Source organism: Equus caballus, chromosome 15 (assembly GCF_041296265.1).
Source record: "Equus caballus isolate H_3958 breed thoroughbred chromosome 15, TB-T2T, whole genome shotgun sequence".
Taxonomy (NCBI): domain Eukaryota; kingdom Metazoa; phylum Chordata; class Mammalia; order Perissodactyla; family Equidae; genus Equus; species Equus caballus.
The window spans coordinates 90246011-90260683 of record NC_091698.1 but is presented as its reverse complement, the minus strand read 5'-3'; the positions used below and the strand labels follow the sequence as shown (position 1 = coordinate 90260683).

At 43.7% G+C, this 14673-nt stretch overlaps 1 protein-coding gene across 13 annotated transcripts in view; it reads right to left on the bottom strand.

Moving 5' to 3' along the window:
• Nucleotides 1-3419: 3419 nt before the first annotated feature.
• Nucleotides 3420-14673, bottom strand: part of LDAH (lipid droplet associated hydrolase) — a 98172-nt gene continuing 86918 nt past the window's right edge. For 10 of the 13 annotated variants that reach the window (XM_001501695.6, XM_070235859.1, XM_070235868.1 and 7 more), the window contains one exon: nt 3420-5697. In XM_001501695.6, coding sequence (XP_001501745.3) covers nt 5506-5697 — 192 coding nt within the window. In that variant the 3' untranslated portion in view covers nt 3420-5505. Of the gene's footprint in view, nt 5698-13944; nt 14113-14321; nt 14479-14673 lie in introns of those variants that run through there. The other 3 variants (XM_070235861.1, XM_070235862.1, XM_070235870.1) reach the window with 2 other exon arrangements.

Genomic DNA, 14673 nt, shown 5'->3' with positions numbered 1-14673 from the left:
GAGTAGAGGCATGGGCACTCTCAAAGCTGGAGCAGTTCATTCCAAAGGTTGCAGAGCTCAGCATACGTTCAGAGTCGACAGAAGTTGGTGTGTCTGGAGCACCAGGCTGTGGCAGAGCTGCAGAGGGTCGGCGTGTGTGGCTGCTGATGCCTCAGCCCTGACTCTCGCATGCAGGCTTTCCTCTTCACAATCCACTGCCTGGCATTTGCCTCCACTCCCCCTGAAAACCGCTGTTTTATCTTTCATTCTTTTAAAACTACTCAGTTGCTACCAACTATCTACTCTTCACTTCAACTGCAAACCTGGCCCTCATTTGCCCCTCCCTTGCCAACCCTCCACTCTCTCTTTTTTTTTTGGTGAGGAAGACTGGCCCTGAGCTAACCTGTTGCCAACTTTCCTCTTTTTGCTTGAGGCAGAGTGGCCCTGAGCTAATATCTGTGCCCATCTTCCTCTATTTTTTTTTTTTTTTTTTTTTAGATTTTATTTTTTCCCTTTTCTCCCCAAAGCCCCCCGGTACACAGTTGCATATTCTTCATTGTGGGTCCTTCTAGTTGTGGCATGTGGGACGCTGCCTCAGCGTGGTTTGATGAGCAGTGCCATGTCCGCGCCCAGGATTCGAACTAACGAAACACTGGGCCACCTGCAGCGGAGCACGCGAACTTAACCACTAGGCCACAGGGCCAGCCCCATCTTCCTCTATTTTTTATATATGGGACTCCACCACACATGGCTTGATGAGTGGTGTAGGTCTGAGCCCAGGATCCGAACCTGAGAACCTGGGCTGTTGAAGCAGAGCACACTGAACTTAACCACTACGCCACCAGGCCGACCCTGTAACCCTGGACTCTTGCTAGGCTGCTCACCATTGCCTCCAGGAGGCAGCGTGATGCCGTGGAAAGAAGAGCCTGAAGTGATGGCTCTGGAGTGGAGGGCCGCATGTGAATCCCAGCTGTCCCTTAGTGTCTCTGCGATCTTGAGCAAGTCTCTGACCTCACACCTCCGTGGTAATGTGTCCAGTGAGTATGATCCTAGCCTCCCAGGACTGTGAGGGCTTAATGAGCTGCTGTGAAAGTGCAGGGTGAGCAGCAGACTCTTTCTCTGGACCAGCTCTCTCTCCCAAACCCATCCAAGTTCCCCCTGTCCTTGTGGCACCTGGAGCAGCCTCCTCTCCCTGCAGGAATTTTCTTTACAGAACTACGGCAACTCAGAGCCTTCTGCCGCCCTTACCAGTCTTCCTTGCAGATGTCTTCAATCTGGTGGAAGGGGGCAGATCCCTGTCCCACCGTGGCTCTCCACCTGGACCCATGTGATCACTCACCTACATCTCTATGGGGCATAGGCAGGAATCTCAGTCCCCTTGGAAAGGGAAAACTTTTCTGTCCTCAGTATTCCTGCAGGAGAGCTTCGCCTTTAAGGCCTCAGACATATATTTGTTCACAGAGCACACTTAGTCCCAGCCACAGAGCTCTCCTTAAACCCCACCCCCCAGGGGAAGGAGCAGCCCAACTATATCCTCTTCTCTCCTGCAAGAGAAGGCCAGGAACAAAGATGATGTCTCATGTTGTGTAAGAAATGCTTCGCTTCCTGCACATTTTCTAAACGACTGCATGCTCCTTGAGGTGATGTTTGAGCATCCTGGGGTGTGTGTGGGAGGTCTGCATGGCCTGAGGCCAGAAAGCTGAGCCAGGTGAGCAAGTGCTTCCCTACTTCTCCCATCCCCTAAATGAACCAGCAATGCTAAGACTGCAAGAATCCAGTTCCAGGCTGGGTGAAACAATGCAAAATGTCATGGGGTCCTCCACTGCACCAAACAGAAGAGATAATAAAAGGAAACAACTCAGCTTTCTACTTTGGTACTATTTTACAGAGCATCTACCATTAACTGCTTAGAAGAAGAAATTCACTTTATGGAAAAGAAGCAATGAGAGATTGACATGGGAAGAGATAGATGCAGGAGGAGAGAGCATGGTGGTTTTTTTTTAAAATAATACTTTTTATAAATTTCACAATCATCTCAAACTTACAAAAAGCTTGCAAACAAAGTACAAAGGACATTTTTTTCCTCTGAACCATTTGAGAATAGACTGACTTGATGCCCCATTGCTCCCAGACATTTCAGTGTCTTGAGTACAAATAAGGACAGTTTCCCTCTTTTCCACAGTACAACCACTGAAATCAGAGTTAACATCCATCTCTTACTCCAAGCTAATCGTCAGACCCCATTCAATTTGCACAAATTGTCCCAAGAATGTTTTTTTTTGTGAGGAAGATTAGCCCTGAGCTAACATCTGTCGCCAATCCTCCTCTTTTTGCTGAGGAGACTGGCCCTGAGCTAACAGTGGTGCCCATCTTCCTCTACTTTATGTGTGGGATGCCTGCCACAGCATGGCTTGACAAGCAGTGCCACTGTCCGCACCGGAGATCTGAACCGGTGAACCTGGCACCGCTGAAGTGGAATGTGCGAATTTAACTGCTGAGCCACTGGGCCGGCCCCCCCAAGAATGTTTTTTATAACAAAAAAATCGAATCCAGAATCAGGTGTTGCATTAAGGTGTCATGTCTCCGTAGTCTCCTTTAATCTAGAATTAAATTTAATTTTAATAGAATGTATGATGAGGAAAAAATCAAGCCTTCGGAAGTCACTGGTTCTCTAAGGGTGAGTGGAAAAGTGGATGGCGTGAGCGCCCTGGACCCTTGGACATCAGGCCACGAGAGCCACAGGACTGCCTGTGGAGATTCTCTCCCATGGCTCAGAGCAGACTGGGAACAGCCGTGGGCACTGGTCATGGCTCCAGCTTAGGCTTTTCACTCAGCACTAGATTACCCCATATGAAGTGAAGTCTGTGACAAGAGCCATCCATGTGGCTGACTGGGACATAAAGACAGAAATGCTTCTGGAAAATGGATTTCATCCACTGCTTATCAATTTTAGTCTTATTTTTTACTATGATGTTGAATAGTAATAATGATTATTATAGCCAATCTTTATTGAGAAGATACTGTTGGTCTGGCATCGTGCTAAATGCTTTAATTTTATCATTCTATTTAAACAGAACAATATGTTTTAATTGTCCAACAATATGGCCTATGCATTATCATTAATCCTATCCTATAAATGGGGACACTGAGGCATGGAGAAATTAGATGAAGTTGCCTAAAAATCACAAAGATGTTAAGGCCTCCGGAGTTCACAGACCTTATCACCACATATATATGCATGGAGACATTTAATCTTCTGTTTAATTCCTAATGAAATAAAATGAACTTTAATCTTCTGAAATCTGATTCTTCCTTCTTTAACAGACGCATTGGGCAAGCGGCTTTTCAATTTAACACAGAGACTCTGACCCAAGTCTAACTCAGGAGGCCTGCTCAGAGGGTACTCTCCTCCCCCAACACAGAGACCAGGCTAGGTGGGGTCACAGTGCTGGGAAAACATTTATTTCGAAAATTCATTTGGTGCTTAGATGATAAACAGGAAATAAGAACCAATATCTTTTACTTTAACATTTTACTTTTTAAGCTCTGCAAAAACCTATAAAATAAGATTCGATTTTATACACGTGGACTTCAGAAACACAGAGTGATGCTGTAAAATAACACTGTAAGAAAAGCTGGGGATGTTATTCTGTATTCCAGTAGCATGATATACTCAGTAAGGGACTGGCTAGTGTGTCCGGCTAGTACTACTGAGTATCTCTTGCAAGCAAGGCACTTCAGAGCCGTGAGTTCTAGCTTCTAACGTCAGAATTCTGGAAGGCCACCCCATGCAGATGCCAATAAGGACTTTGTGTGCAGCCCTGTGCCAATGGCCTATGCGTCTACTGGCTCCTCTCAGGGTAAAGAGCACTCCTTCCCTGGCTCTTGGCTTTTCTCCTCTGAGAAGTCACTTGCTCTGATGCAGAAGCCATGCCAAAGGATAGTAACTCATTCAACACTCACCACTGGGTTGGCAGCATATCAGAGTTGAATCTTTCGTCAGGCGGTTTAGGTTTTGAGAGGAAGGACAATATCCCATTGTCCTGAAAGAATGATAACGCCATGAGGGATTTCCTTTAGGAGAAACCGAATGTGTCTGATCCATCATTGACCATCACTGCAGTCGGGAGGATGTATTGCTTCCTAAGGTCCCGGGATTGAGTCAATTCAGGGAGGGCAGCAATGCTGTTAGCGCGCTCTAGGCCAGAGAACATGCTTCCTCTTACTAGACTTCAAGCATCCAGAGAAGATGAATTCACATAATTTAATGGCTTGTTTTGGTCCATTATTAAAATAATTTCTTTCCAACTAACAAAGCTAATGCAGACATGGAGAACTCATTTACGGTAATTCTCCATTCAGCAATTTAAAAATGCCCTTTCAAGAATTACTATAAGATTTTCAGAAGAAGAGTCATAATGTAGCTAGGAACTCTCTCCTTAGTGCCTAGCATGGTACTTGGCTCATTGCTGGTCCTCAATGGAGTTTTATTGAAAAAAATCACGGAAGAGGCAACTGCATGTGGCAGGTATGGACTTGATTTGGGACAGCCCAGTGCCTCCCCATCCGGGTTCTGGAGAAGAGGAGCCTGCAGGGAGCTTACAACCCAGCAGGCTAAGGCTCAGACAGAGCTTGCTGGATATCCGCTGTTGGGAGGCATAGTTGGGATCCTTCAACAACTCTGTTCTAGTTAGTTGACAAGAGGAATGTCTGGCAAACTTTATTCTCTGCCTAATGCAGGTAGATCAGGAAGTCACACTCCTCAAGGAAGCTTCTCAGAAATGGAGACAAACAGTACCTTTCCTGATGGTGGCTCTGCTTGGGTCTGTGCCACTGATGGCCAGAAAAAAGGCTGACTTGGTGGTTTGTGACATGCTGCAAGGTAGTAACAGGTGGGTCTGTGGGCTGTCCTGGTATCCAGTCTGATTCTGATGATCTCAGCCCAGACCTGTGCAAAGTTAGCCTGGGCTGATCTTCACCTTCTGTCCTTAAGGGAGACCCGGGTCCACTGCCAAGATCCACTGCTCATCCTTTCCTGCTACTGGAACATGAGTGTATCCTTCTCTTGAGCTCATACACTTCACAGATCTGACTGCACTAACATTCCCTGATCGCCTTTACATTTTCTAGCAGGTGTTTCATGGTTTCCTCCAGGGGAGCCTATTCTACAATGTAACTCAAAATCAACTAAACTTGGACTTGCTTTTTTCTAGAGGGATCCTACCTACCAGAGTAAACTGAACGGTGCCCTGGGCGTCTCGTGCAAACATAAGAGCCCTTGTTTCGATCACTGTGTTCCCTGAGTCTCAGATAATATGTTGTTAAATCTACGGAATAGTTCATCACCCGTGTTCACTTCAGCCTGTGGCATGGGGATCGGGGAGCTGAGTGTTTTTAAGCCAAGAGGTTCTCAGTTTTTTCTCTTCTAATATCCAACATTATAATTAAACATTTACCTACTAAGTATACTATTACACCTACTGCCTTATATACCAGCTGCCTGTGCTTGGTTCCTGGTGTCAGTATTTATATTTTGGATAGATCATCCTTTAGCCAGTCAGCTACCATGTCAGCCATTTCCTGGTGAAAACCTAAGACAAAAGCATGAGGTATTTTTTTCTCACAGAGTCGGATATCTCCTTCTGGAAAATCTTTCTTCATGTCTTCATAATACTCTTTTGGACACCAGGCATCTACAGTACCATAGTAAAATGTAAGCTAAAAGACAAGACAAAAACATTTTATTAGAAAATGCTTTCCCCTCCCAGCACAGCTATGACACCAGCAGCCTGCAGTGCTTTGAAAACAGCCCCTGAGCCCGGCCCTGTAATCTTGGAGGGCCCCAAGGCTCCCTCCAGAGAGTGGCTCTCTCGAGCCAGTGAGCCTTCATGGTTTATGGGAGTGAATATAGAGAAATCTGATGGAAAGAAACCCATGTAGGGAGAGCCTTGTGTCACAGATCACCCATGACTCACTACAAGGATTCACAGCAAAGTTGTATATATCAAGTTTGGGAGGGACAGTGGGGACACGGCAGATGAGGACAAGGAAGAGTTATTGAGACAACCCCTGAGTGACTAGTGACCATTCATTACATACGTAATAGTTTTCATACAGCCACATGGTAGGCATAAGGGATATATTTGTTGAATGCATGCAAAGATGAATTAGACACTCAGGCCTCTCAATGTAGCAGATGAAATGTGAGCAGAACCCTGAGAGTGTCTATGACATTTCTATGAACAGGCTCCATGCAGCAGGAGAGTATGTTGATTCAGTGATGAGGTGCTATAATCACACTTCAGGTGACAGGAGGCAGGCCAGATGGAGACAGAGCCTCCTTTGAGGCATTACTAAGACCCTTTCTGGATATTGATCTATATTTGCCCATGATACACACACACACACACACACACACACACACACACACACACATGTACATACATACACCTACATATACACATACAAATATGTGTACAGATGTACACAGGCACGTGCATATATGTATGAGTACATATGTACACATAGACATATGTATATGTAAACATGTATGTGTGTATTTATGTGCACACATACATTTATAAACAAATATATATGTGTGTACATATACAGTCATGCGTCACCTAACTACAGGGATACGTTCTGAGAAATGCATCGTTAGGCAGTTTCGTCATTGTGTGAACATCACAGAGTGTACGTACACAGACTTAGATGGTATGGCCTGCTACACACCTAGGCTCTGTGGTACTAATCTAATGGGACCATCATCTTATATGAGGTCTGCCATTGACTGAAATGTCTCTATGTGGTGCACGACTATATATATTTATATATAATGTCTAGCTCTAGGCTGCTGTTCTTCAAGGCAAAAAATGAGTGAAATCTTATTCAGAAGGGTACATAGTAGTAATTTCTACAAAAAATAAGAACTAAGTTTTAAGGACTCTATGACCTCTGTTATTACTGGATAAAAAGAGTTACGTCCAGCTCCCCCTTTACGTGGCTTTCTACAGTCACTTGTTGTTTCTATAATATACCAAATTTGCTCACTTGCTCACAACGCTTATTCATTAATCTGTTAGGTAAATACTTATTGAGCATCTATTCTGTATTAGGAAGCCGGAAAACAGATAATAAGACACAGTCTCTGGTGGAGGGGAGCACTGGAGACACCATGTACACAAGACAAGTAGCCTGAAGGAGGAGCAGCTGGTGGGAACCAGTGGGCAGGAAAGATTCCCCAGAGAGCTGACACCTGAGTTCAGTCTTCAAGTTAGGGGAGCATACCAAGCAAAGTAAAAATGAGGAAATAAAGCAAAGTAAAATGCACGAAGGAGCGGCATACTTAGGGAATGGGAAGTAATTACAAATTGCTGGAATATAGGGTGGTGAGAGGTAAGACTGGAGAGGCAGAGAGAGAGTGGGTCATGAACAGCCTTCTATGCTGTGCTCAGGAGGTTGTACTTTATTCTGAAGTCCACAGGAGCTAACAAGACTTCACACAATGAAGTGACTTGATCAGGTCCGTATGCTCGGAAACTTACTCCGGCTACGTTGGTGAAGAGAGGTTGGAGGGGATCAAGCAGGGAAGAGGATGTGGGAAATATGTGTTATTGCCCACTGGATAATTTTTCTACATCAATCATTAAATCCATTATCTGAATATAGATAGGCGAAGTTACTCTTACAATAACATCATGACTCAACCAATATTTAAAGAGATGGTTAGTTAAAGAACACTTTAAAGAGGAAAATACTTAATGTAGTACTCCAGAGAATCAACTACTAATAACTAAACCAGGAGTTGCAGACTTATTCTGAATCACTTCATAGAGATTTTCCTGGTTGTCACCTGGGGTTTTAGTTTGTACGTTCAAAGGACTTGTAGCTCACAGATTTCTACTTAATTTATTCTTCCCATTCTCCTATTTTTGCTCACTACAATAATTTCTGGGCACTCCAAAGCCCCTAAAACCAAAATTCATTTTGCCATGGCTCTTAGCAGAGTATGAAGTTCTTTTTGTTTCCTGGAGAATAGGAGAGCCTGGCAGCTGACTGGTTCTCTCTTCCTGGTGTCAGTCTCTCTCCAGCTCAAAAATGCTACCACCTCACAACAAGTGGGCGAGTATTCTGGCCAGTTGTGGAATAATAAGTTTCCCAGAATCTCTCAGCAACCAATCTGCTACAGCTTCTCCTTGAAATACTATTGGGAGTACAAGCTGTCTGTAGGCATTAATAATCTACCGAGAGGGCTAAGAACTTTAGGTTCTCTCTAAACCACTCCCTAGTCTTACCACCAACAATCCTTTAAATTATATCCAGGAAATAGTGTATGGAACAGTCATTATGCACAATTGTTCAGCACTTCCTCAGGGTATGAAACAGTGTTGAGAATCTGGAAATTCAGACTTGGGCTCGTGTTTGTCAGATCTGTTCCTCTGCTCCAGTGTACTCTCATGCCTGAAGATACTTGGACACTGAGAAAGGCACTCTGGGAGCCCTCACACTAGTACAAGCTACAGTGGTGAAGTCTTGTGAAAAATCCTAATATGGAAGGGCCAACTAGAAGGAAAGCAAGGTAGATAAGACCTCCCCTAATAAAGTCTCTTTGACAAGGAGGACAACATCACTGTATGCACCTGCTGCCACTTTCTGCCTAACGTTTCAAACACTATTTCTTTTTTTTTTTTTTAAAGATTTTATTTTTTCCTTTTTCTCCCCAAAGCCCCCCAGTACATAGTTGTATATTTCTCATTGTGGGTTCTTCTAGTTGTGGTATGTGGGACGCTGCCTCAGCGTGGTTTGATGAGCAGTGCCATGTCCGCGCCCAGGATTCGAACCAACGAAACACTGGGCCGCCTGCAGCGGAGGGCTCAAACTTAACCACTCGGCCACGGGGCCAGCCCCTCAAACACTATTTCAATGGAGAACTTAGCATTTACTTTCAGTGAGGCAATTACAACTTGCAATGTCTCCAATGAGAAGTCCAGCTTGATGACCTTCAGCGCTGGGGAAGAGCCATTCCTTCCCTCAAGCACAAGGGAATCAGGCAGTTGAGCAGGAATAATAAACAGATTACAGGGACCCTATACCTACCTTTGGCTATCAAGAGACATTAGTTATGGGGCGTGTGCTGCCGAAGGGAGGTACCAGGAACCTCAACACAAAGTGAAGTACATTAGCGTTCAAGACAGTGTAACGGTGAGGATTATAGATATCCCATATGTTCACTGTATTTTATTTCTCAACCCTTCATGACCAGTAACCATTTAGTGTGGGCTGTATTTGGTTCAATCTCTTAAGTGATGGTGGGGCAAGGTCTTTGTTTTGGGTTTTTTTTTAAAGTTCTTCTTCAGGCTATATTCACTGAAGGGCTCTCTATGAAAATCTTGGCTTACAAGTAAAACACGTGGTTATTCTAACACCTTTACATACACTGGCTCAAGATACTTCCTGTTCTTTATAGACTATAAGTCACAGGCAATAGATCTGAACAGAGGACTCTGCACCTGTAACCCTAAACAGGAAAATGAAAAAGTATGGGGTGTGTGGAGGTAGAGGTGGAGGACGGGGGTACAGGTAAAGCAGAAAGAAAGAAAGAACTGGAAACCAAAGTATGGTGGTTAAGAGTGTATACTATTAATATGTTGATAGGTAAAAACAAATCGCACGAATAATACTGAACTGATGAAAACTGCGACTGATGTGCCAGGCTCTGTGTGCAGCTCTGTGCTCATTGAGTCCTTACAACAATACTCTGAGGAAGGTATTTTATCCCTGTTTTACAGAAAAGGAAACTGAAGCTTAGAGAGATTAACTTGCTTAAGTTCAAGCAATTAGTGAGTTGTAAAGCTAGGCTATCAATCCAGAGACAACATTCCTAATCAGTACCTTTTACTACTATTGACAATTAACAATTAACTGATCCATGTTACGAAAACACAAAACGTAAAGACTGGGAGGTCTTGAACTGGATACGAAAACTGAGTATGACAATCAACGACAAGAGCAAACCCAATCATCTTTATTTAAAGCCTTCCCGAAGTCTATGCAGTTCTTCTGGAGTGCTGCATGTCGTGGGGGTGACAACTGCTGTGAAAATACTGGAACTGTTAACTCAGAATCTCAGGCTATCAGCAGGATGTTTAAATTCAAAGGTTTTTAAGAATATAAATTATTTCCTGTAGTTATTTCTCCTTGGCACTTGCTTTGATATGCAGGAGAGTTGATAAAAAGTGCACATTATTGAGATGGAAATTATTCTTTTTCCAAATTGTTGTCATGTTAAATAATCCATTTGTTTATTAAACAAAAAATTTAATTTTCTTAATTCTTCTATATTCTGATTTCCTAGGACTGTGCTTTCGCATTTCCTTGTGTGTTTTCTGCAGTAAGGTGGAATTATGATTACTATAGTCTCTGTGCTCCTTTGAGTCTTCGGTGTGCTCCTAAGGAGACACGTTCTCCCATAAAATGACCCTGCAAATTGCTGCAGCTTGCCACCATAGAGAAGTCACATTTGTCTTTTCTCACGTTTTAATTTTTTTTTAAATATCACTTTTTGCTGCTGACACTGATAGATTCATAGCAGTTCCACAAAAAATAACTCTAAACTTATCTCCCACCAGGCATGGGCTCAGTGGTTGAAATTCTGAAGTGAGTAAGACAACTCTGTCCTAGAGAAGCTTCCAGACTAGGGAAACACATAGGCATGTACAAACTGCCCTTCAACACAACAGGCAGAGAGAGGTACAAACAAAATACTGTAGGAGCCCAAAGTAGGAAAACCAGACTTCTGCTCTGAGGGAGTCAACAAAGCTTTGTTTTAGTATACATTTTGAGTTGTTGGCTTTTATGCATTACTAATAGAGGCTTTATTGTAAGAACAAAAGAAATATTAGAAACCATCTTATGACCCAAGTTGATATATTTGATTTAGCTGATAACTAAGAAAAATCACTTTCAATGATAAGTCAATGTCTTAAAATATTAAACATGAAAAAGCCACACACACAAATTTCTATCTAGTAGTATATATACATATACAATGGAATATTATTCAGCTATAAAAAAGGAAGGAAATTCTGCCATTTGCAACAACATGGATGGACCTTGATGGCATTATGCTAAGTGAAGTGAAATAAGTCAGACAGAGAAAGAAAAATACTGTATGATCTCACTTATATGTGGAATCTAAACAAAAAAGAACTCATAGAAATAGAGAATAGATTAGTAGTTGCCAGAAGTCGGGAGTGGGGCATACGGAGGAGGGATTGGATGAAGGTGGTCAAAAGGTATAAATTTCCAGTTATGAGATGAATAAGTTCTCGGGATGTGATGTGCAGCATGGTGACTATAGTTAACAACACAGTATTGTATTGTATATTTGAAAGTTGCTAAGAGAGTAAACCTTAAAAGTTTTCATCACAAGAAATGATGAAATGGAGAAAGACATTGGATGGAAGTTCAAGATCAGTCACCTACCAAATAAACAGTGAAGCACACCCCTGTCTCCAAGCCACCACCCACACTTGCTCACTAAGTGGATTCTTACCCACTTTTACTCATGAATGAGACCTGGAGCCTAAGCTACAGTGCCATGTGGGTATTCTTGGTCAAATATCTTCCAAAATGCAGGACAGCATCACCATTCTGAGACTGTTACTTCCCTCCTGGGGGGCTCACAGGGTGAGCCCTGGGTTCTCACAGATCAGAGAGAATGTCCACTGTTCTCCTGGGCTGTGTGAGGCTTCCTCTATTAGCATTTTATAAAGAGCTGTAGCTCCCTGGGTGCTAAATTAACAGGCTTCCCAGCTAAGTTTGTGCTGATTTTTTAGGAAGAGTGCCCTGAGCCATCACGCTGCATGGCAGGGGAAACAGTTGGCCAGCCTGAGAAAGTAACTAAAGACCAACAGGGTGGATGCTCAGGGAGCTAATATATTTTCTCTGTCCTAGTTTGAGAAGTCAAGAAAAACTGTCATTCCTGCTTTCTCCACTTTTTCTTTCCTCTTCTGAAATAACTCCCAACTGACCAGTTTTTCTTTTTTTTTTGATCAAAGAAGCAAAAGGTCAGATATAAAGGAGGCAGTTGTTTACCAAGGGGTCAAATTTGTACCCAAACATCTAGGCCTCCTACTTCCCCGTTAGATTTCCCTGTTCTGCCTTCATTTCCCTGTTTTCATCCCCTTCCAGCTTTCCCAGGCTCAGGGCACAAACTGTTACATCCTCCAACGCATTCCATCTCTGGGGAGAATCCAGAACAGGCTAGACGACAGCAACAGGCTGCTGCTCCTCCCCTGCCCCTAAAATCAGACACTTAAGTCTCAACCCTGCAACCTTAAAGAAATCTATTCCGTAACATAAGTATGTCCTTTCAGTTATTTAAAAATCCTACCTTCTCGGGAACAGAGGGACAGCCGTCACAGAGTTTTAAAGTTTCACTGACATCTTTCTGAGGAACAGTTTTTAGGAAGCTGAAGAACTGTTCAAGAAAGGAAGACAGTTTGGAAAATAAAACCTTGTTGCCTTTCTTCTTTTTATCCAGAACTGGCTCAATTACCATTCTTAAGAAAATGAGAATCAAAATCTCCAAAGATTAAGAAAAGTGGCTGAGGCTGGTGGTGGAAAACACAATCCTTTACGACCATGGAGCCCTGCTTCCCTCTGCAGGCCTCTAGAGGGGCAGAGGGAGTCGACATGCCAGGGGAGGAGGAGGGCCAAGCGGGTTACTGCCTGGACCGTTCTCCAGTGGGTGGAACAACTACGCATCTAAACGCTCTCCTTTCTGTGTCTCAAGTGTAAAGGGCCAGAACCCACATATGGAAGTCACTGGGCCATCTCATGACTAGCTTTGTCTCTTTTTTAGCTGGGACTGGAGTGAGAAGCTGACCCAAGGCATCTATTTTCCTCTGGTGAGGCAGCAGAGTATGAGGCATCAGAGCAGATTTATGCTCTTGTGTCTCTGTTTCTCCCTGGTTATACGCCTCAGGAAACTGACAGATGTGCTGGAAGGGTCTTGGCCTAACTAACTTAGAGAAATGGCCAAGTGCAGCTTGTCTGAATTCTCTGCACTAGGATACTAGGCCCAAGTCCTGATAAAGATTAAGTACTTCTGTGTTTTCCTTCACCACTGTTCCTTTACAACATCTCCCCAGGCGCCTTGTGCGGATCAGTGGCTGTGATCTAGAATGGGACTGGGGCATTCCAGGGTCTCTTGGATACATATTTAACATCACCAAATCTGGGGCTGGCCCCGTGGCCGAGTGGTTAAGTTTGCGCCCTCCGCTGCAGGCGGCCCAGTGTTTCGTTGGTTCGAATCCTGGGCGCGGACATGGCACTGCTCATCAAACCACGCTGAGGCAGCGTCCCACATGCCACAACTAGAAGGACCCACAACGAAGAATATACAACTATGTACTGGGGGGCTTTGGGGAGAAAAAGGAAAAAAAATAAAATCTTTAAAAAAAAAAGATCTAAGCTATCTAAGAGATCTAAAAAAAAAAGTTAAAAAACAATCACCAAATCTTTCATTACAGAATGAAAATATCTTGGAAGGCATGTGGGGGAGGAAAAGTTAGACAAATAGTCTTTTTAAAGTACTCAGAGGCATATCTAGGATACAACTAAGTTAATAATAACAACAACAACAACATGCCAGACCCCCTTGCAAGGACTTTACATGAATTATAGCATTATATTTTTGGAACACTATATGAGAATAGATTCTAATATTAAACCATTCTATTGATGAAAAAAGAAGGCACAGTGAGGTCAAGTAACTTAACCAAGGTCACATAAGTAAGCAAGTGGTGGAGCTGGACTTTGAACCTTGGGCTGTGACTCTGCTCCCCGATACACTCCCCCTCCTTTCAATCACGCTCCATTAGAGAACTCAAGGGTATGCTAACAAAAGTGCCTGAAATGAAGCTCTCAAGGTCAAAATGATTGAGATAAAAACAAACCTACCTATTATGACATTCTGAACAGGCTTCAAATTAAACAGGCAGAACTAACACAATCAGTTTCAGACTAAGGCTTGGCGGAAAGGCAGTCCTGGTTAGCTGGTCCAGGGAGTGCTTCCTATGCTCCGTTAAACAGGACGTGTGCATGTCTGAAGGATTTGCATGCCCGAATCTGCAAACAACCGCACAAGGTTTGTTCCCAAAGGCAACATGCACCTCCGGGCTCAGGCGGGCCGAGCAGGATGGGGAGAGAGCCATAGCACAGGGGTTCCTGTTCCTGAGGACATTTTGCCCCTTTCCCAAACCACACTGCTGCCTGGCCTGGCCCTCTGGAGGCAGGGGCAGCACCACTTTGCAGGCAGCTCCTGCACCACTGCCTACCTTTGTCAGAAAGAAGCAGCTCATGTGTTCTCGCTGGGAACAATTTCCGACCCCTATGGACTGATAGCGATGTTCAGATTCGGTCTGGCGGTAGCACACACCAGCTGTTTCCATAAGCCCAGGCCAAAGATGGTCACGGCAGTTTAGAATTTCCCTCCTAAGTGAGTTTTAAATGAAAACTTCAAGTTTCTAAACCAAACACTCATTCACTTTTCTATGAATGAGACATACATCCCCTTATAGTTTAAAACAATGACAGAACAAGAGAATGCTGACCTCCTCTTTGCCTCAGACACACCAGGTGCCTCATAAAGCAGAGCATACCCCAGAGGCTCCCAGAAGAACTGGGATT